The sequence below is a fragment of the Anopheles bellator genome, chromosome 2 (assembly GCF_943735745.2).
Source record: "Anopheles bellator chromosome 2, idAnoBellAS_SP24_06.2, whole genome shotgun sequence".
Taxonomy (NCBI): Eukaryota; Metazoa; Arthropoda; class Insecta; order Diptera; family Culicidae; genus Anopheles; species Anopheles bellator.
This window is the reverse complement of record NC_071286.1, coordinates 72,579,479-72,603,522: the sequence shown is the minus strand read 5'-3', so window position 1 is coordinate 72,603,522 and position 24,044 is coordinate 72,579,479. Positions and strand designations below refer to the sequence as shown.

Sequence of the window (24,044 nt, the reverse complement as noted above, 5' to 3'; positions counted from 1 at the left end):
TGTGGTCGCTGGTTCGGAGAAGAAAAATGGTGGAAGCCACCCTCCCGTGAGTGGGGGGTGGTCTGGTTCCCAGGACAACGGGCGTCGTGATGTTGCTAGGGCAAGGAACTATCACGAAATTCGAACGATTTCAGGTACGCGGCGTAGCGTGGAAAACAACTTTCCGTGGAGACCACCACACCGGAACTGGGTGGATGGGCAAAATTTTAAGCTCGATTACCAGCAGCAGTGCGGCTCCGTCCTTGCCGGGATTAGTAGCGTAAGTGGGCAGATTATCATTCTATTAGTCGATTTTTCGGGCCGCGTTCGGCTGGTCAGTTCTCGAGAGCACCACTTGGCCACGGTCGAAGTAAGGCATTGATCGCCATCGCTTGCCGTTCCCGATGTTCCCGGGAAGCGACCCCGTGGGTCTCTCTCTCTCGCCCTCTCTGGAGTGTTTATCGAACTCGAATCGATCGGAACAGGAAGCGCTGGGAAACCCGGTACGGCAATAAATATTACGACCCCTCCGGTATCGATTGTAGGTTGGAAGGAAAACCGATTTTTCACGAAATGGAGCCAACGGAACTCCGTGGGGGGATTTTCCGTTCAAATATTGTTTTCAGTTGCACAAAAACGGCCATTTGGGAGAAAACTTCCCGCGGGGCTTTTCGATTACGTTTGGGTGGTTTTTTCAGCAAATAAGCTCGGAAACTAGGAAACTTATCGCCTCTAACTTATCGCTTTTTCATGAAAAATATTGTGTCTCTGACACCAAATTTGTATCTTTATGCGACGGTTAAATGCACATTTCACCTTCGAAGGTTGCACAAGGCACATACCTAACAAGGGACGCCTACAATTCTAACACAATCCTCAACCACAAGCTAGAAATCATACGTTGGCGCAGAGCTTTGGCGTTGTATAACAGCCCCATTCGAGCGGGTGCCGAACGGGTACTCGGAGTGCCGTTACGATAAAAGGGCCATGTTATCCCGTTCGTGGAACCCATAATCTCATACTAATGAGGCTAAGCCACAAGGACGAGTACATACGTTATCGCCGCCATTCACCGTGCGAGCAGAACCAATCGATAAAACCGCATACCGCGGCAAAGGGCTGCCCGTGGCCGCCGCAACCAGCCGATCTTCAGGCGGGCAGCTGACCAGGATCTCTCGCTCGCCCATTAAAACGTAATCACCTGCTTTCTGGCGGAAATAATCCTCCCTTCATTCACCGATCGATTATTAATAAACTTCCATCAAGTGCCGCCCGATGGAGGGGGCCCCGGGCTACCCGCTTCCGCTCATTAGCGGTAGAGTGGTGCCAATTGATTAAAGGCACAAATGGTCTAAATCAAAATCATTTACTTGGGCCAATAGACAGGCCCACGGGCCCACGTGGACCACAAAAATGGCAGGTAGCGTGGCAGCGTTAGAGGACTTTTCGGCCAGGCGTTTCTTTCAGCTTACGAATGGCCGAAACCACCCAAAGAGAGTCCAGGCTAAAGTGGCCAGGTAAACAAGAGACTACTAGTGCACTAGGTTATTTACTAGTTCCCTCGTATCGTAAGCTACTCCGGCTTTTGGGTCTCTCTCGCGTTTCTCGAGGAAAACTTTCCCAACCCGAAAAGTGCCTTCGAGAAACGGCCATCCGAGCTCTGGCCATCGGGAACCCAATTTTCCTCACTGCCATATCCGGATTTATTTCAGCAATTTACACTTCCACCCATCCGCCCCGGTGTTCTGGGCATCTGTGCCAGAATCCGTCGCGTGTTGTTTTTTTCCTTTCCCTTTACGCTGGCCGGAAATTGTGGACTCAGTTTTCGACCAAAATCCTTCCGGCACGGGAGCCCAAAACGTTGCCATCACGCCGTGGCGCTGTAACCGAGCCCCGAGGACACACGCGACACGCGGCAGCACTTCGGAAATGAAGATATTTATCTACCCTGCGCAGCCGACCCCCAACCTGCCTCGTGCTCCCCGTGGGTCGGTTGGCGCACAATATTGGGATTCCAGATTTTGCTCGCCAGAATTATCAGAACGTTCGCAACCGGCCACGGACGGCGAAAAGTTTACTCCGAAAATGGCGCCAACAGAGCAAATAGAGCGAGTCCACTCCACGGAGCGAAGCTCGAGGCTCGTGTATTTGCGATGCCGGAAATTTGTTACTACCCGTAGCTATCTCACTCGCTTTCCTTCATTTCCGTTCGTCCGCGTTTTTTTTTATACTCGCTGCAGGTTGCCCTTTCGCACAGGGTGCACACGCTTTTGGCAACCCACCAGCCCCGCCTTTGGGACACCCCATTCTCATTTAAACCCCAATCTAGAGTTCACTAAAAACAACCATTTTATTTGCTTATAAAAAGTTTAAATACTAGATATTAGCATCTCTGGTTTCCGGAGAGGAACTTCGATTACGGCGAGTTACACACTCGCAAATGCTCAAATAAGTTTTAGCCCAAAAGCTAACGGAAGTGAAGTTTGCTCAAATAATAGGAGGAGCAATTTAGGAATTGTTCACCATTTTTGCCGAAGCCCCACGCGAACGGGCTACTAGCGGCTAGCCCAAATTAGCCCAGCTCTCGTTAGTCGGCGCCTACTCTGAGCTCTCAGAACTAGCAGCTCGGAAGTCGAGGAAGTTGAGGTGTGAAAATAATGTCTGATCAAAGTTGCCTCATTTCACCCTCGGGAAACATGCAAAGGCTTCGCGCGGCGGCCGAAAGAGGGCGAACGAAAAAAGGCCCACCTTTCCCGGGTCCCCGGCTGAATCGAGCAATGTAATCAGGAAACGAGGAAAATTTTCGCACCCGCGCCGCCGTGCGCCACCACCTTCCGCATTAGCTCGATTAGCTGTATCGTGTGGTCCACCAGAGGAGTCCTGAGTCCGGTGTTTGCTCGGACCTCTCGGATGGTCGCACAAGCAGCCACCGCTCCTATTCGACCGTCAGGGAGATGGTAAAAGTTATTCGTTCTTCCTCTCGGCCTCGGCTAGTCTGTCGGGGGCCTCCGTAAACATATCGGACGTTATATTTTCCTTTTTCGGCACTTTCAACTGAACCGTGTTAGTGTGTAGGTGCTGGTAATTCTTCACCGATGAGGTTTCCCGCACGGAACGGACGACCACCACAGTCAGTCTCGGCGGTGGTTGCCTTGACCACTTAGTTTTGGTTCCCGAGGCTTCCGGGCGGCTTCGGGGTGGCTGTTGTGCGGAAAAAGCATCACCCGAGATTAGGATCATGGATTTTACTTCTGTATTTTTTATTCTCCGCTTTTCTCCGAAGGACACGAAATTCTGATCATTCCGTGTGTCTGAGAGAGGGGCAGGTTTTACTAAATAAAGTCCACTGGGAGTGACAACCCGAAAAAAAATTGGTTTCACTGTACGGTTTCCTTCGGCGACCCGATGCCCTTTGGACGTGTGAAATACTTTTAAGGACTTGAGTTGAGCCCCTCGAAACCTATTTGATGTCCTCACCCGACCGTGGGTATGTGTGCTTCAATCCATCCCACGTTTTCAAAAAATATGTTGGACCACAACCGAACCGCACATAATCCTGGGTGCCTTTCTGCCGGTGGAGCAGCTCCATTTCCTGCCACCGAAAAAAACGATTATCATCAACATGGAGGTAAAAATAAGATTACACGTTCACAGTTTTGCCTTTCCCTCGGAGCCCGGAGGACGACGAGTTGTCGGAACTGTTTTTCAATGTTGCCCTCACAAACTCTAAACCCATTTCACACTCCGGTGTGCCGGTCCGGATACCTTCATTGGGATTGGCAAACTTTTTCCTAACGCCTGATGATGTCCTTGCGGCCAGCAAAACACTGCAGTCCGGCCTGCTGCCGGTGGTAGCTATCTTTCCACGGCCAGGTCCCGAGACCCCCGGGGCTATCGAACTCGTCTGAAAATTATCTCATCCGCTTTCGCGCCCGGCCACCACCCGGGAGCGAAAGTTTTCCACTGCGGGTTGCGGTAGGCCGAAGTTCCTCGTTTTTTGCTTTCTTTTTTGGTGTCCGAGTGCGAAACGGTTGCTGCTCCATTTTGTTTCTTCCGTACAGTCCCCCTGGGGGGCCCGAACTGAGGAGCTGTCAATGACGTTGTCAGACAAGCGAGCCAATGGGTCGCCATTGGGCCACCCCACCAACCAGCCAGCCAGCCAGCCTGCAGCCAACCCGTCCCGGGTGGAGTATATTATCAATGATATAGTGAGTTTTTTATGACCATAAACCGCCCTTCCGAGAGGGGGAAAGGATTCACGGCACAACCCGTCTGCCGTTGGCCCGCTGCCGCTGCAAACTGTGGCCCGAAGATGGGAGCCGGAAAAGTAGAAAAGTAAACGGCGGCAAGGCGGTAGTGGCGGTGCCAAACGGAACCAATCCACTGGCGGCACAGCGTGGGAAAAGGTAGTTAATAATTTATGGTTATAAACTTGTCGGAATTATTATGAGCGAATGTCGTGGAATGATTTATGAGGGTAGTTATCGGCCGGAGCCGGCTTTTTTACGCTTACTACGCCATTTTTTGGTTGGCCACGCTCCTTCCCGAGCATTGGCCATTTTCTCGAAGCTTTTCCGGTGCTTTCGGGAGGTGAGATTTAGGTATTTAGCTGCCCGGGGCGGGGGCTTTGATGGACGCTTCGCCCACTATCTACCGTGAACCGGAGCGATTCCGGCGATTCCGGTGGCGTTCAGGCCGCGTAACTTCCGACAATAGTTTGGCACACGAGACGGTTGTACTTTGAGACCGTTTTTCGGAACGTTTTTCCGAATCAAACGATTCGCTTATGATTTGACAAGCCGATTGTGTGCCGTGTGAACACTCTCCGACGGCCGACGAGTGCCGACGTCGTGAAGTCAGTAATTTATACAGATTTTGTTCGAGTTGACTCCATCGAGAAGGCCCGCTTCGCGAAGAGCTCCTGCGCTGGCCTCATTAGCGTGTCAGTGTCTTCAAATCAAATATTCAAACAAAGCGTCCCAATTTATTGGTGCGAAATGAAAAATGAACATTTTTCACACAAAATATTCACTTTTGCGCGATACAAATCGACGCTGACAGCTGGGACAACACCGCCAACCAGGCGGCCCAACAACCCATCGGTAACAAGCAGAGCCTCATTAGCATTGATCAAAATTGGTGCGCCCGTAACATCTGGCGAGCACGTGGAAGCTGAGGGAAGAAGAAGATGGACCAAAACAGAACCCACTACGAGCTCGGAATTTTTCATCCCGCGGAAATTATCGGTAAATTGAGCGAAAATTCGTCACCAGGTCTTGGGAGAGCAATCCCTAGTTCCCCCCGGGGGGGGATGTTCAATAAAGCCGGGCAAAGCGGACAAGAATAAGATAATCAAATAGCCCGGGCCCAGATGACGCGCATCGTGAGGGCCGGAATGCTAAACGCGGAATGCAGATGACGGGAGTCGCGGGCCAAATTTGGTAGGCAAACTGGAAAATTGTATCGAAATTCCGCTTACATCGACAACCAATTATAATCGATAAATTTTGATTAAAGTCAATTTTGCCAATAAAGTCCGCTCCGCCTAGGGTTGGACGAAACCCTGGGAACGAGAATTGGTTGTTGATTGAAGGCCTCCGAGGCTTCTGACGATCAGCAATTCAAATGAGGTGCCTCTTCATCCGTTACAACCTTTTCTCCAACCGACCTGAAGACTTGAGGAAGGAGAGAACGAGTGAGAGCGGGAGAGAGAGAGAGAGAGAGAAAGAGAGAGAGAGATTTGGGGTGGCTTCTGTGGTACCTCCGAAAACTGGCATCTTCTTATTGTGGCCACGAAATGGAAAGCTTCTCGAAATCGACCGTCCACACGACACTCCGATTCACATTCCGATCAAACCTTAAAGACCGAAAACAAAAATCGAATAAAGCACCCGCGGCCACGATGGTCTCGGTGTTGGCAGGCAATCGGTTCCGAATCGGTTTGGAATCGGTTGATGTAGATGAAAAATTCCACTGCTAGCGACAAAGATGGCTTTGGTCGGTTGATTTGAGGTTTTTGAATTATGACGCTTCAGTCGCCGGCAAATGCGAAGTTCCATCCAGTGGAACCTTTTTCATCCCTCAGAACGCTGACTGCGTAGCACCATCGTGAGAAGGGTGCATAAATTTACCCAAAAACCTCGAACGAACCCATGAGTTCCGGCAATAAAAGTTCCCAATCACTGGCCGCCCTTGTTGAAACGGGAAGCAAAAAAATTAAACTCCTACCAGAAACCATTACCAGTTCTGCGGGTGCGAATCCTCACGAGGCCAACCACGGTAAGGCAAGTTCGTGATTCGCATAAAATTCTACGGGACTTCTGCGGAGCTTCCACAACCCGGCACGAAAACGATCGACGCGAGGGTTGTGCGCGCTTAATATTCGCGAAATAAAGCGCTGACCTATTTACGGACAATTAAGAATCAATTTGCAACGGAAATTACTGCCGCTTGTCTACCGGATTGTTTCGGATTCTAGGCGGACGGAAAATGAATTACCATCGACGGTGGAACCGGCCCCCAGAATACCAAAACCGCCGTGGATCGTGGATCGTGACTGCTGCGTGATGGTCCCGGCTGCCGCCGCGGCGGTTTCATAAATTTTGCTTCCTACACATAAATCGACATACCGTGATTGACGGCAATTCGAGTTCAATCGGTAAGAGTTCTGCTTCTCTGCTAAAGTGCCCCCAAAACTTTGCCGTTTCAGCGCTACCGCTACGCGCGCACGGAAGATGATTGTCGAACGTCGATAATCGAATCCAAACTTGGTGCGAGGTTCAACAAAGTTGAACAGAGTGTTTCGGACACGGAACGGCGCGCCCCATCAAGGAAAGCCTAGGCTTGGTCCCGTCGTTCCCGGCACGATTTCAATATTGAAATGGGCCAATTTCTATCACCTTCCATGCTGGAAATGGAGCGATCCGGATTGGGGGATGTAGATTGCATGTGTCTAGTCATTTTTGTTTTTCAAGGGCGCATCTACCGTATTATCAGCATTTTTATTACCATCGGTTTCCTGTGCCACCGTAATGAGGTTGACCTCGTTGTGCTTTACTACCGTAACGCCCCAAACCCATCACACATCTGGCGGCAACCGTTGTGCCGGCAAAACCCCCACCAGACCCGAACCGGAAGGGTACCGAGCATCTTACGGTGTCCCGTCGGAGGACTTTATTGAAACGAAAACAAAAAGAAACGTCACGACCGGCGGCATACGACCTGCGACCGATATCGATCCGATCCGGAACAAGGTTATCGGCAACCGTCGGTTGCCATTTGTTATCGTTATGCGCATACCTAGTTAATATAAATTTAATTCAATTCACCAGTAAACGTCATTATGGATTCAATTTCATCGGTCGCCCTTCGAAGGACGATAGTTTTGCGTTGCTATCTGCCAGCCAGCCTCCAGGAGCCCTTGGGTTGGCCTGACCCGATGGCGTATGCGAGACAGCCCGCCTCAGTAATGAACCTTCTTTCCGATCAGATGTGGAACTGAACGGGCTGGAATCATATTTTAAATCTATTTTACCGTTTCCGGGCATCGTTTTAAAGCCCATAAAAAGGTTAGGAAAATGGGGCTTCCGGTGGTGGCTTCCCTTCGGTTGAAGAATATTTCCCCCATATCGGCATTGCAATAAGTTTGTTGAGAATAATTCGTTTAGTACGATCCTTTTATGTGGTTTCAAAATGCCCCATGTTTTATAACAGTTACGAATCAACCGTCTACAGCAAGACGCTGCCCTTTTTAAGACTTTTCCATACTTACTCAAACAACTTCGGACACCCGGGCAATGCCCAGCGCACGAATGTTTGATAAAGCTTCACTTCAAGTTGCGTCCCAAAGTTTGTCAACTGGAAAAACGGACTCGAGCTTTGTGCTTGGCCAACCGTGGACCAACCATAACGAAAGGACCGTCGGACAGCCTTTAGCACTCGGGAGCGAAAGTCCTTTCGCTTTAATTGCTCACTCAACGTCACCGGGCAGAGCTTACAGTTTTCTTTCGGTCCTTTTGTAAAGCCAAAGAAATTAATTTCGATGGCAAAATTTGCTGCCAGCACACTCCGTCTTGAGGTATTTTGTTATTATATTTTTCTTTCGTTTATTACTTTCCTTTCGGTCCCGCACTGACACTGGCCGGCCGAATGGGGTATTTTTTGCTGGCAACAGGTACCGTAAGGGCCCAGTCAGCTTTCAGTCAGCCTTCCCATGTCCCATTCAGGCTTCCTCCTATATTCACCCACCAATTAATGGCCTTCAAGAGTGAGACGGCGAAGCAATCTCGGAAGCCACGCGGAACCTGACCACTCCTGGGGGAAACTATATATTTTTGAAAAGTTCACAAGGTCGGCCCGTTCGAAGGAGAACCCCCTTCGCTCGTAGTAATGCAACGCGGGGGCCAGCCGGCCCACACAAGGGCTCGGCTGGCAGAACAGCTGGAAAAGAAATTAAAACTTTACCGGCGGTCCCATTAAAATTGGATGCCCTCGAATGGAAACGATCCTCAACTTTTCTACTTTGAATTCTTTCGCTCAAATTTTTCACTCCTTCGTCTGTTTTTCGAGCCAGTGAAACGAAGGAGCAGTGCGAATGCTTGCCACGCAAAATGCAACGGAATTCATTCGGGTTTTTTTGCAACCAAAACTAAGTTAAGGCAAACGCCTCAACGGCGAAATGCTTTGGTCAAAAGTAACCGAGCCTTTTGTGGTCTGGCCCAGTGGGCCATCGTAATTTGTCGTGTTCCCTGCGATCCTTCCAGGAAGCGAACAAACGAGTTGTAAATCGATGGTAGAGTGTGTGCGTCGAAGGCAAAAGGATACCTTTAAGAACCGTGCCATTTCGGTACGACTTAAATCAAACCACTCGCGAGAATGGATTTAATTAACTTTGTACAAATTTTCCCCAATCGAACGAACTTGAACGGCCACCACCGTGATCAGGCTTAAGGGTTCAAAGGTCGTCGTTGCGGGATTACGATGAACTCGTAATAAATTTGTTGATTTAATGAAGTACGCCATCCCACCGTGGTGTGGTGTAAAGTAAATGATCCTCAAGCCCGGTGGGACTCTGGCGGAACCCCGAAGTTCCAGGGAAAATAAAGTTTTCTAAATTATCAAACTAGACCCCAAAAAGCGAGCTCCCCCGTAACGGCCACCGGGTGCCAAAGCCCCGGGAAAAAGGGTATGTGATGAAAATTTGTTAAAAACGACCTGCGAAAGGATCGGCGACCGTTTCGGCCGCCCTTTCTCGACCCAGGTAACCAACGGTCTGGTGTGAAGCTGGTTGCGGTTGAGAACATAGGAAAAGAAACACTGAACCTGTACATTCATATTAAAGCATTTGTTTGGTACATTTTAATTGATTTTGATCGTTCGAACCGGCCAAAAGGGTGCACCGGCAACCCATTTCATTACGAGATCGACACCGAACCCTTGTCCGGATCCGCTTCCACTCAACGACCGGGCGGGGTGTAAGCCTTATTTATGGACTTCTTCATCCCGGTCCCTGACCGGGCGTACACCTTTAAACCGATCTCGCTACCGGAGTTCATCTCTTTTCAATCAGCATAAATTTTCGCACCAATCTCGCCGAGCACCGGGCTCATATGCAGCGGGCGCAATCGGCCCCAATCTTTAAACGGTTTCAGCGATGAGTGGCATAGTAGGCCAAGCCAGCGAAAATGAAGGTGAACGTCGGTGAACCGCTTGTGGAGAAAATGCCTTCCGTCGGGCGCAATTGTGATGACTGTGTACAACTTTCCGTCGCACCTTTGGCCGCACGGCGAAGCTACTGTTTTACTACGCCATTCGACGCTTTTATGCTAAACAACGCCTTTTCGCCCGGCACCCGCCATCATCTTCATCCGGCCCTTATCGTTAGACGAAGAGATTTTGCTTACAAGACACGATTTTCACGGAACCCCGAGACTTTCCACCGGGCCCGGAGGTGGAAGCGAAAGGTGCCAACCAAATCACCGTGTGCACCGTTATTTACTGTAGCGGCGGCCCCCGGGTAATTTATGGCCCCGGTCTTTAGGTCGACGTACGTACGGAGTAAACCATCGTGCCGAGCTGCCGTAGTTTCTGATTTCGCTTTTTCTTCCCGTTTGATGTACTTTTTTGCTGACAGCGAAAATGTAAGCTGCACAAAATGAGACGAGCACGGGATGGAAAATTGTGAGTTCGTAGCGCGAACCGGCCTGCGGAAGCTTGAGTCTTCGAAAGGTGTGCCAGTTTATGATTCACGGACGCACAGTGGCATTCAGCAGGTGGCAGATTAATGCAAATCTTGGCCGTGATTTAGTTATTCATTCGTGAAACCCGACACAGCAAAATAGTCAAACTATTTAACTGGATCCTTGCCCTATGGTTACTATGATTCAAGCCCATCCATTTTCATTTCACTTACTGACATCCAATTGCGACAAAGTTTCACACTTTATTGTGACTTATTAGGTGCCATTCGTGCTAAAATCGATCAGTCCTTGTCTTCTGTGTTCCCTAAGGTCTCTGGCTTTCCAAAAGGAGGGCTGGGCTTTAGGTTTTAATATTCATTTAATAGACACCTAGACTTTGTATTTATAGGTACTATTGGCTATTGTTAGTATAGGAAATAATATTAATAATAACAATGCGCAGGGCAAGGTTCGTACCGCAAATCAAAGTAGTCAACCTTCGTCACGCGAAAGCTTCAAATTGACATTTCTGAACCTTCTGTTTGACGGAAAGTACAAACGTTGGGCACGTCAACGATAGTATTCCGCTTTCCTTCCGTTCGCTGTTTTAAACGATTCTAAAATGTTGGCGTTTTATATAAAAAAAGCAAAAGAAAGAATTCGAAATGAGTTTCATGCATCCCGTTTGATTGCGGTCCGACGGCACATTCACTCTTTCGCAAAACTTGGACCTGCTTAAAAGGCAAAAGGGCGAAGAAAATGTCTCAGAAAGAAAAGCAATCTGTAAACTAAACCATCTCGTGAGCAGTAAGCAGCTTCTGTCAATCATAACGCTTGCCTCAGGTCAGGTGGACATTAACGCCGAAAAAAGGTAACACCAACCGGCATTCGCAACCGGCACATCCGTCGCTCATAAACATGATGCATTAATTTTTTTGACAGTTTGCGAGTATTTTGTGCGAACAAAAAAATGGCCATCAAGCCATTTCGCACGGCTGCTGTTCTCTACGGATCGTTCCATTTGTTATGGTGGACGGTGGACATTATGCCAGAGGCCAGAAAAAAACCGACGTGAAGGAGTCGAGGAAGTAAAACGTGTTCTCTGGACCAGGACCTATTACCTGGACCGCGAGAGAATGATGAAAGTAATGGTAATTTTTGCTAATGCCTTGCGGGGCCAAAAGGGCAGCTTTTCTGGTTCGGTTTTTTTTTGCTCCCCGGCAGTGATAATTTCCCTAATTGCAATGTTATCAACACCATTCGTTCGCCGGCGGTGGTTTCGTGAACGATCCCCGAAATGGGGTCCTTGCTTTTCCGGTTGCCTTCGTCCGCGGACGCCTTCGGAATATTAACGGAGGCCGACGATTTGCTGTCGTTAATGAGTCAAGTTGTGTCGTCGATAAAAATCGTTTCTGTTTTCTTTCTCTCCGTTTCGTTCCATGCTGCTGCTGCTGCCGTTGCTGTCGCTGTAATCTTCTTCAGCCCTCGGAAATTTAGGAAGTGTCCTTAGTGCGCAGGGTCGCTATCAGGAGGCCAAGGAGGTCCTGAAGGCAGCGCTCAGCTATCGCCCCAACATGGCGGATGTACATTATAATCTGTAAGTATGCAAGTTACTGTTACTGTTCTGGGTTATCTTAAGACATTCCCTTTCCGATATCGGCCATGATTTAAAGCTCGTTCAGCAGGGCGTCTTCATGAAGTACACGCATAATCCACGAGTCAAGCCGTCCGCAGCGACAGAGCATCCGTCTTCAACCGAAAGCGGTTCGATGAAAACGTGTCGGCAGGTCGGGCCCCAGAACCTTGCGGACTCATATATTTCCATTTGAATGTCTCTCGGCCAACCCTCGGAGCCCTCCGTATAATGGGCAAGATTTTCGCAAAAACAAACCCCCCGGAGGAAGGTTTATACTGTTATTTTTTTGCTGCCCCAGAGTATTAGCCATGGGGAGCCAAAAAGGAACCGGGTATAATCTATCAATTGAAATGCTAAACTCAATAAGATAACCTCTTCATAATGTCACTTTATTTCCGTGGGTTTCGAGAGCGCCCAACGAACGGCCGAACGACGGATGGGTTTTGGAGAGTGAGGGCAAAAAGGTCAGGAGAGCGCACGGGACACTGTCGTGTTGTCCAACTTGCTGCTTCCAGTCCGCTCGGGTCCGGATCTGGACCGGAACCCGGCAAACCGTCGACCGGAAGGATGGGGCGGGAAATCAGCAACCACCAGCCTGAGACCGATCAATATAAATAAGGAAAATCGGAAAGGAAACGAATGCTATCTGACACCCGGCGGTGGCCCTCCGGTGGTGGCCGTGGGTTTTGGCATCTGAATACACGGAGAGACGGCAAACGTCAGCCAACCGAAGGAAGATAAAAGACCCGATCAATATTCCCTACGATCCCGGAAGGAACCGTTCGTTCTGTGGCGGCCCCTGCTGGAGTGACGCGCTGTCTCAAGCCTATAAATTTTCCTTTATTTATTAGTATAGCATCGGATACCTCCGACGGAGACTACCCAGCATTAAGCGAACTTTCTTCACACTCAACTCAGTATCCGTCCCAGTGCCGCCGTTGGCTTTGGTGCTTGGGAGCTTTTTCTTACGCCGATACGCCAAAGACCAAAGAGCCGGCGCCGCCATTCAGTGAACCGTTTCCAATCGACAACACTTCTTCTGCTTTTTATCATGCTCCGTTCCGTCGAATGGTCCGTCTGTAAGAGCGAGAAAAAACGAAAGAAAAAGGCATCCGTTTCACCGGAATCCGGAAGCTAGGACCAAACGATAAACTAACGAATCAAGAATCTCGGGCACTTCTGGTCGGCGCTAGCCAATCTTACGTCCTGCGCTCTGTGCGGTGGCCCAAAATCGGAGTTCAATTGATTGAAAATCCTACTTCAAAGCCGTTCATAAGGTACAGATTAGCGGACCGAAACTCATTTCATCATCGTGTCGCGGGTGGCGTTTATTGAAACCGCAACCACTTCCACGAAACTTCCTGCTGACGGGATATTCTGGGTCCCATCCATTCGGCCCATCGTGCGCCTTTCTGTGGCTTAAATTCCAGAATATGACACCCGGCTTTGGGTGCCAGGAGTGCTTTGAAGAGGCATGCCTTCGCTGGCATTAAAGAGTTGTGTCCAAGAAGTATTAGCCCTGCGGGCTAATCCCAAGCGCTCCGAGGCCAAAACTTTGCCGGAAGCAGCTATTTGAAGATTGTTGCTAAACTCTCGTGGTCGCTCCGCTACCGCACAATTCCCACCGTCGCTGAGAGACGTTTTAATTCACCGCGAAACAAAACCCCGCTGATGGCACTACTTAGAAAGGGCCAGGGCCACCGGAGTGCGGGGTGAGACAAAGTTCGCGGGCGTTCCATCACGGAGTGAGTGGATAGCCCCTGGACACACCCGGGATGGATGGATGGGGTCCCGACCCATTTACGATGCTGGCAACGTGCGCACCGACAACACCGGCACCGTAGGGCCCGGACCAGATCGCCGGATTCCGGAAGCTGTCGACATTGAATGGGACAAACCGTTGACAGCTTTATCGTGTCCGAGCCCGGGTTCGCCCGGGCGGTGGTGCCTCCGGAGGCCATTGTCGAGGGTGTGCTATGCTTCCGAAATGCTCGAGAAAGAAACAAAACACACAGATAAATAACCGCAAAAATATATATTCGGTGCCGAAAGGCGAAAGATAAATAGGTCCCTCTCCCTATCCTGGGGTGAAGTGTTTTGGGTCGCTCTTCCGGTTTTTCCGCCTCTTCCGGTCCTCTAGTCGGGTGCTTTTTGAGCAACAGTCCGATTTAATATTCCAGGATATTAAAGTCCCCACATTGGGTCCTTTCAGGGAATTTTCAGAGTGACATACAACTTTATTTAGATGCCACAGAAACAAGGCAACGGTCACATGGTGATCTTCAATACGCTACAATTGGCTAGCGCAAATTTGAAAACCGACCGATTGGACTTATAAAGAACAACAATAAACCAGCGTAAAGGTCAACTGTACATTCCGACACCCGGCACCACAAATGTATTTTCCTCGAAACGGTGATGTCCTGCTGGATTTCATTTCATATTTTCCAAGATACACCATGACACCAATCGTCCATCGTCTATCGATTAGCACGGTTCGACAAACTGCTGCTCATAATCGCCAATTTATATGTTTTTAATTAACCCATCCTTCGGCGCGAAATCCATTCCCCGAACGCTCTCGGTCTAAACGAGCGACGAAGAGATAGACACAGAGAGAGAGAGAGAGATCGAAAATATTGTCACCAATCATCGCCCCACATCCGGCAAGATATAATAAGCTTCTGCCGGACGCAAAAATGGTGAATCCCAATGCTTCCGGTTCCGGATTTGCTCGACCGAAGAAGTGGCAGAACTCCCCTTTTGGCCGGCGATCCAAATGGACGGGCGTTCAGGCCTGGCTTAATTGATTTCCTACGCCGGAAAGATCTCTCGCCGGGCCGTAGGTATTCTGCGAAGCATCCCCGCACGGCACCCCGTTCCTCAAACGTAAGCCAAATATAATAAGCAATCAAGTGGCAACCATTGCCTTCAACGGCAGCAGCAGCAAACGCCATCAGTATCATCCCCGTGCTGCTGTGGGATTGGTCAATACGACTAACCCAGGCTATCGGTACCACTCCTCGTGTAATGGAGTCGGACAGTTTTGACAGAATGCCAAGTAGCTTGAGTCCGATCGAGAGGAACCGATGCGAGATGCCATCGAAATCGAAAGCCGACACGACGACGCCGTTGAGAAGAGTCATCCGGAGGTAATTAACTGTGAACGGCAGTGGTCGGTGGCCGTAACGCTGTCTCTTCTCCGTTGGCCATTTCTCTTTCCCCCCAGCCGTTGGGTTTAAGGACCAAAGGGCTGAACTTATGATCGATCAAATGCAAGCAACGTGCAGGTGATTACGTAGCTCCAGTGGTGCTGAATATCCTAGCCTCCGGCACGGCTTGGCCGTCACGGCATCGAATGTTCAACGCCCGAACTCTCAGTTGCTCAGTTTTTCCATTGCCATACAATGCGCACTTTACACGAGGATACATAAGAGGCAGACGAGCGACGTGATTCGTTCTTCGTTTCATTATGCACCACATCCTAGGGTCCATCTTCGCTCAATACACATAATAATCCGACGGGAGCTGTAACTGAAACAGGGGGAAATGTGGGTGAAAAGTCCTTTGGCAAACTTACCGTCTCATCCTGGAACCGTCCCGCCCGTCTCGGAGGAGCTTTCCATTACTTGGCCAGCTTCCCGCAGGGCGTTCACTGTTCAGGCAGCAAAAATCCGACACCGACAGTCAACAAACGACTGAACGAATGGTGGCATTTCGCCTACTAAGGCTGCTTCCCTGGATCCGCTGGAAAAGTGTGAAAATGGAAGCGCGAAACCGTACGTGTGCTGGGCCCAAAAGAAGCGGCTCGGTCCTATTTATAAAATAACTTCCAGCGCGCAAACCCATCGCCTACTGCCGCCCTGGTTTGGTTGCCACGGGGAAAGCTGTTCGAAAATGTCCTTTCCATCGCATCGCAGCAGTCGTTGTTGCTGCAAAAGCTCCAGGCCCGTTGAAAAAGGCAATGATGTTTACTTCCTTCTTCGCGACAAAAGGCTTCAGAAAAAGCGTGTCCTGACGTCGTCGGCCATTGTGTGCCCCTTGCCTGCTGGCCGCTGGCAGAGGCCGGGTCTCATTATGAAAATTATCTTCCGCTGGAACCGCTTTTGAAACGGCGGAACATTGCGAAACGAAGCGAGTGGTGCATCTTGGGGCGGCGGCGGCCCGAAGTGCAAGAGACATTCGCTTGGAGGCTGTGGAATGCAGCAGCGAAAATGGCACTCTTTGGAGTGAAAGTACCAAACAGGCAGGGGACAATAACACAGGAGAATCCGATGGAGGACGTTCCGATGAATGCGGACATGGAAATTGGATCATTCGCTCGAGAGTAGTGACGCTGCACGATGTTCGCGGCTGAAGGAAACTGAATAGAAAACAACCTTCTCGATCGTGAACGAGGCGTTGGGAGGACCGGTAATTGGCTCGCTGCAACCAAAACAAGCCCGTTTTTCCTAGCAGATGTTTACCCACGTTACCCCAGCATTAAAGTGTAGAACCACCTTCGCTACTCGAGCATGCAAAAACTCTCTCACGAAGCCATCCACTCAAATTAAATTAAATTATACTTCAATACCCGGTGCCCCCCCAGTAGTAGTAGTACATCGACCGAGCGGTGTGAATCGTGTGCACTCGACAGGGCCAACGTCGAGCCCTTCATTCTGCTCGCAATGGCAGCAGAAAGGAAAGAAATTGAAGTACAAATAAAATAATTCACAAAAACCGAACTTTTGCCTGATCCTTTTGCGAACGTGACGCAAACGGCCAAACAAACACAAACCGGACGGAAGCAGGAAAAAAAAGTGCCTTTCAAACCGGCCACACGATCCGGATTCGAGTGCCGGAACCAGAGGGCCTGGTGTGTGCATGGTGTGCGCAGTTCCAAACGGCCCAAAGTGCAGTCCCGAAAAGCTGCACTCTGCCGGCTGCCGGCTGTTCCATTTCCGAACCACCCGGCCCGGTCCGCCCATTTCGCTGTGCTGGTCGTTTGAAGCGCACACAACACCACACAGCAGACCACGGAACCGGACCGGGCAAGAAACGGCCCCGGACCTGGACCAGGAGCAGCAACGGCCAACAAATACTTGCGGAAACGATTCCGCAAAATGAAAATTAAAAATTAATGCGAACAAATTAAATAAACACATTCTAAAACTATAAATTACTTTCGCCGCTTTTCGGTGGCCGTATCCCAGCGCCGGGCACCGGGCACCGGGTAGAATCTGTTCCGGAGCTGAAGCTTGGATGTTTATGGCCCCGACTACATGTGCCATTTCCTGTGGCCCACGGTCTCCCGGGAATGGCGGCCATGATTTTCTATGCTGGCACTGGTGGTCGGTATCGAAACGTTCTCAGTCTTCTGCGTCGTCCGGAGGGCGGGCGAGACATGTAGACGGTGCTGCTCGGCGACGATTTAAAGCCCAGAAACCCCCGTTTGCCGGTCGCGTCGGCCGCGTTTAAGGTTTGCTGTGGCGCAAGCGCCACATACCTTCAATTCCGTTCGCCACGACGCGACACGACGCTTTCATTCCGATGCGACTATACGCGTTTCGGTGGGCCTTTTGGTTTCTTAATTAAGCCGCTTTTGATGTCAAAACCAGCTCATTCGGCAGCCAAAACAAGTCGAAGGCCAATTGTGTGGAAACGTTTCTACAACGAAAAGTATATTATAAAATTCAAAGAAACCCACCAAGAGAGCGAGAGAGAGAGAGTTCCGCTTACCATTGTCCTGGGGAAGCACCCAACGAAAGCACCCGAGCAACGTTTCGGTGAAAAATGGTCACGACGCAGTGACCCCGGGCGCCATTACACGAGTACATGAGCACATCCGCCTCCGCCACGTATGTCGGATTACGGAATAGTAATGGCGCGGCTGAATGGGCGCCCGCCGTCGTTGTTGCAGCAGATTTTTTTTATGTTGCCCTTCCCTTAATGCTGGGGTAGTACGTGTGCGCCCTTGAAGTGTTTCCTGCTCCGGTATCGAATATTATTTCCACGTGCCACGTTCGTGTCGAAGCGCGCGGCGTTTGCGTTGGCAGATGAAAGACGGTTTCCGCGAAACACGATTTTGGCCCTCGTTCTGTTCCGTGGGCGCGTGTCTTTTCGAACACATTGAAAAGTTGAGCATAACCGAAAGCAGTAACACTGTCGCCGGATGTGGCCGGAAATGGCAACACAAGTGCTGTGGTTGATTCTTTGTCTTTTATGAAGGGGCACTTTTGTGGTTGTATTCAGTTTAAATTGGTACCACCTAGGTACAATAATTCTAACGACACATCTGTCTCCATCGGTGGTGGGTAAATCGATGTTTCGGAACGACGTACTTGCACTTCCTTGTACTTCCTACGACCACAACGCTAATTGTTCGAAATTGAAATGGTAAACCATTTTCGTCTTCAAATTTGTTCGTGTGCTTCACCCGATTACGTTTCTGTACCCAACGGCCAGGTCCTCCTGCTCCGGCCCGAGTACTAGAGGTCTAAAACATGGCGCCTCAAGGCGCATTGTTCGCAGTACGATCGCAACCCCGGTCAAGCACATGGAACAAAGATGCCTCCGGTATCGCAACACACTGCTCGATAAATTACATCCGGTCACCTTCGGTTGGGCCACCGACGTTTCCGTTCATCATCGAGCGGGTAGTTTAGGATCCCGCTCGGACCTGATTTCCGAAATCCCTTCAGGCTGTTTGAACTGCGCCAGCCAGAGCGGTCGGCCCTGGTTCCACGCACGGAATGCGGAACCGTTTATCCTATCAGCACGATTCGCCACTGTTTGTCTAGTGATATTACTTCTGGTCCTGCCGCCGACCACCACCGTCATGCACTGACGCCGCGTTCCGATCGATCGAAGTTCCAAACTTTCCCTTGAGCGTCACTCCCCAAAAAGGGGGTCCGATGTTTGTACAAATGCATCCGGATGTTGTGGTTTCAGTGCGGGCGGCTTTTGCGGCGAATGCCACCTTCAAAATCCGGCACCGTCCAATTTCTAATGCCGATGGGCACTTGTCAGTGCTGCCAGTCGCTCTACGGGTTACGAACTAATGGAAAACGACATCTCTGGTCGTCCGGCGGTCTTTGGATGGGTGCAAAACTCAATCATAGCCTAAATCGTTAGCCTAAAAACTAACTGAATAACGCGTCCTGGCAAGCAATCAGGCAACAGTCGTGTTCCTGCGGGCTGCTGGTCCGACCCTTTATCGATCGAAACTATTCAGTTTGGCAGTGACGTAGAAAATCAATGTCGGCTAAATCGCACATTTTTAAATTGCTCAATTACCCACGGGAATAGTACGGGAAGCCCCGGAGGGTTCTTTTCTCCGACTCGTACAAACGGGCACCGGAACCGCTAACCGGAACTTCTTCCTCTGGCCTCTTTTTTCGGTGTGCGTGAGGCATTTCATTATCTTCAGGATCGTTATTAGCTCTATCAGATTGGTCGTGAGTTAACAAGGAATGTACATTACCGCGGCCACGATGATTACCGTGGTGAGCACGAATTGTTCTACGCCTGGAAAATTGTTTCAGTGACTGGTTTTTCTTCTATTTACCCACAATAATGATCGCACAATAAGAAGCAAACATACTGAATATTTTCGGCGAAAGTTTTTAAAGTTCATTAGATTCTGCCAGAGCTTGCTTCGATCGGAACAGGAAAGCTCGAGAGTGTTTCATCAACGTCTAACGGTCTAACGCCATCCAATGATTACTTCGTTACAAAAACATAGCTTATCATGAAATGACAGTTTGCAGAAAATTGAGGACAAAAGGCTTTAATGGAAAATTTTTGAATGAAAACTTCTTCGTAGCTTTTTGGTTTGAGCACACAAAATACGAAATACCAGATGAATATCCTATTCCAGCTGATAAACTTTTTCATGATTCTGCTACTTTTAAAACTGTTTGGCGTAAAATACCTCCAAAAAGCTGTCGTCCTTTTGTAACTGACACGCGCGGATAGGGCCGAGAGCCGAAACGGTGGCCAGAGTATGACTCGTAACTCGTTTCCATGATTGAAACTCATTAAAGTTTGCTTTCCCTCGCACACTGGCTCGGGTCCGGATCCGTCAGTCCTACAACACAGTTTTACGTATTCCGTTCACATTCCGAGCACACGAGACCGGAGAAAGTGGAGAAAAAATTGGACACCCGTCGGATAAAAAAGAAAATAAATCTCAAACTCATGCTCAGCCCTTGCAGACGCCGGTTCCGCAGCAGGATCGTATGAATATGTCCATCAAACGTCATTTGTCCGAGGTTCCCTCGCCGTGACGAATGGTTCGGAGCAGTAATTTCCCCGGCAGCCCCGGCTAATCGGGGTTGGACTGACGAGAAAATGATAACCTCTGTCCCGCTCGTGCTCAGAGGGAACCAGATTTATCCGACGGAAGGCTTCCCTTCGCTCAACCGATCGCCGGTTCAGGGGGCAACAATTTCAGTGCTCGTCGTGATCGTCGCCCTCGCTCTGTGGCTTGTTGGCTTGCTGCGAAAGGGCAACGACGAGCACGACGATGGCGGCGACGTAAACATCGTGACGGTTTCGTTTCGTCCTGAGTAAATATTCATGTGTATGTGTGACATAATAAATTACTCATCCGTTTGCACACCGGGCCCCGGTCTGTGACCTCTGCTGCTGCTGCTGCTGCTGCTGCTGCTGGCGTAATGGCGCACCAGCATGTGTCGTACACGATGCAGCATCCGTTTTTGGGAGAAAACGATAAAATTATGAATTTATAAGAATGTTTCGGTCGTCCTTCTTCGAGCCCGAGGGTCCATTCGTCGTCCTCGCGGTCTCGGCCACCGTGTACCCGGGTGGCCAGGGCAAGGACATTATTTTCGAGCATGAAATTGGGCAGCCATAAAAATCCTCCCAGAAATCCTCGCAGACACAGGCACGGTGCAGATTGTTCAAGTTCTGATGCCAAGGTAGACAGACCTCCGGAGGGCAAGGTCGAAACATCCAGACAACGTGTGCCTTGTGTCCTTTATCCCGACCTGCACCCAGGTTAGGATTCACAGGAAACCATGAGCAGAACGGTAATACTACCGTCGGGTTCCGACATTTGACTACTATTATTATCGATCTTTGCAGTAACGATCAATTGAACGGACCCGAATCGACCCCATTCAGTAGAGCACACCTTCAGCGCACGGCTCGCCGATATAATCAACTTGACAGCCGGAAATCGTCGCGTTTGCGCTGCTCGAGGGGCCTCGACGAAATCTCAACAAGACGTCAGTCGCAACATCCGTTCATCAGTGGCCAGTGCAGAGTGCACTTCGCCACTGCACTGCACGACGTTTGAAGGGTGTGATTAATAATGCATATTCATCGAATTTCAAGCAGAGCCCGCCGTTGCCGTCGGGTGTTATCTTTCACCGGATGCACCATCACACCGGCGTGGCGTGTGATGGCGTGAAAATGAACGATGGATGGCACTTGCGAGCGGGCCTCGAGCCCCATGTCCTGCCACTGGCAGGATGGCCCTTGTGCGAGTGTATGTGGAATATACTGCTACGGTATGTGCGCTACGGCGGTATGCAGATGACATCCCATCGGACACTCGACACCTCGATGGAATATGCGAACGGCGGCCATAGCGCTCTAAAGAGGGGCCAACCTAAGGACCGGTTCGATGGATTTCGAACCGCTTTCTTCGTTACCCGTAGCCCGTTCATCCTGCGAAGCGGCTCAAGAGAGTGATGTGTGGATGGCACTTATCGTCCCGGACACGACAAGAAACGAACCAGAGGCATTCGTTTGGCCCGCGCTGCTGGCCGAGTGGACTTCAAGGAAGGGGAGTAATTTTTTTACGAAATTAATGCCACAAGTGCAACGCCAGTCGAGTGGCTGCAGGATAAGCGCCACTTGGTGCACGGTGTTTTTGACGGTAAACATCGGTGGCCATCCCCGGGGCTGATCGAGGCGTAACGTTTTATGTTTTGAAAACATAATACCTCTTCGAGTGCCGGATGCTTCGGTGTCGACTCGATTAAGTGGATGTTTGATACCACCATCGCCAGACCATGCTCACTGTTGGTGGGTTACTGTTTTGATGCTGATTGGAATGAATTATTGATTGGTTTCGGGTCAAGTTCCGTCGCACAGTGTAAGGGCATTAGAGAGTTCTGCTGCAGTTCTGCCAAATTCATTTTCTGGTAAAGCACAAAACGGTTTTGCTCGTCAATGAGTTGCCGCTCACGTATCTCGTATTAACGTCTTTGGGGTAGTCCAACCACTAAATCAAAACACTTGTCATTTGGTGTGGAAATATTATCACAGATTATCCTTTCGCCGTACCGTCCGGAACGCTGAATGCATCCGAACGGGCCCACAACTCTTGAAACTTTTAATTGCCCTCGCGCAGCACGATTTGTTGGCCCAGGCCCACTACCACTCGGTCAGTGCCAAGAAGTAGGACTGTGAATCCTCATAAAAACGGTTGGCCGACAACTATTCTGTCGTTTAAAGAGAGGAGGTGTGTATACGACGCTGCATGTTAAATAGTAGGGAGCATTATCAATATGTTTTCAGTGGGATGCTTAGGGCCTCGAATTGTCATACAAACGCCAAACGGTTAAACGTTGAGTTCCTTTTTACTTCATAAGGGAATGACTTTTCTTTCCACCAACATTAATGAAGTGTTGCAGAAAGAAGGTGGATAATGAAACAAAATATGAAACTCCCAACAAACGGCATCCTCAATTTGGTATCTAAAAATGTCCCACCTGCCATGGTCCTTCACTTTAATAAGAGTGCTCGAAACTGAGAGTACCACGACCGCTGCCGACGACCTGTCTGTCGCTAATGGGCAACTCTTTGGCTCTCCGGTGGACCAGCAGCAGCCCAACAGCCGGCAGCCATTAACTATTCAGAGGCCAGCAGTTGAAAAATAGTACAGTTTACGTGAAAATTAGATGCTATCAACGCGCGCGTCGTCTGTTGCAACGCGCGCACTCGGCGGATGCAAAAAAGCTGCTACATCCGCGCAGACGGCCAACGGTGAGCGGGCGCGGGGGCTATCATTTGGGGAGGCCCTTGGCAATCCTTAACACCGCGAGGCGTCCCAGGCACTGCTCTCAACTTACGCGGACGCGATTACCGGCAGGCAGCCCGTTTTCGGTTCGGTTTTATTTTCGTTCTCCTTCCGTTCGCCAAAAAGGCGCCCGAAGAACGAAGGGATTTTCCTTCGTAGAGAGTGGCACTCGTTGTCGTTTTAAATGGTAATTCAAGCCGACGCGACACAGAAGTCCTGGACGTCCTGCGTTTGAGGCCGCCCTGGGAGCTGCAGGACAAACAACATTTCGCATCCTCTTCGTTTCCGGTAAGCGAACGCAGGGCGCGGGCGCACCAGCCCGGACAGCACTATCGCTTGCCATCTGAAATTAGGAATAAAATGTTTTAACAAATAGCTAATTTTCATTTTTCTACCATCCGCGTACCGGTTACAGCGACTACCGCTTTTAGCACGTTGCGCTCGGTGACGAACCGACGAAGGTAAACCGATAGTCTGCTCACCGTTTGATCCCGAAATGATGGGAACCGACGGGAACTAAGATTCTGCAACTGGGTTGGGGACATTATGAGCAACCGGTTCGCTCGGGACCTAATGAACGGAGACTATAAAATGTATTTATTTACGAGTCGAGAGGAAATTACTCTTTCGAAAGAACCCTGCACCAGAGGCTACTATGGAAGGGTCGAAAAGGCTACTGACAGGTTGAGATTTTTACCGCTAATCATGGGAGGCTTTGCGTGCGTTCGATGAGTATGTCCCAGTAAAGGGCGAATAGTTTTACACTAACCGTTGGCCAACGTTGTCGTCGAATCCTTTATCTTCTACTATCGGATCGCTAACTTACCCTCTTCTTATTTTCCGCTCTTCTTGCAGAGGAATTTTGCTGCAAAACCAGCAAGACTACAACGAGGCTGTGGAGAGCTTTCGGAAAGCGATACGCTTCCGACCATCGCTGGCACGTAAGTATGCCTGCCGCCGGATATCTGTGCACATAATTTCCATGGCCGACCATGGCTCGTCGCCTGCCCGTGGGCGACCGAAAACCCCACAGGACGCAACATATCGGCATTATACCTTGCCGAAAATTGTAACATTCCTTCACCCGACGACGACGCAAAACATCACCCAAGTCCAACGGCAGGGACCACTCGACACGACGCCATGGAACCGTCCGCTTTCGGAAGGACACACGGGATACACATATATTCTGCCGACACTCTTGCGTCATCTGTCAGTT

General features: G+C 50.0%; 1 protein-coding gene across 1 annotated transcript in view; it reads left to right on the top strand.

The window, feature by feature from the left end:
* Positions 1-24,044, top strand: part of LOC131208003 (protein O-mannosyl-transferase TMTC2) — a 109,081-nt gene that overhangs the window by 60,627 nt on the left and 24,410 nt on the right. Inside the window, exons 6-7 of the mRNA XM_058200646.1 lie at positions 11,640-11,754; positions 23,681-23,766. Of these exons, the coding sequence (XP_058056629.1) occupies positions 11,640-11,754; positions 23,681-23,766 (201 nt within the window). The remainder of the gene's footprint in view (positions 1-11,639; positions 11,755-23,680; positions 23,767-24,044) is intronic.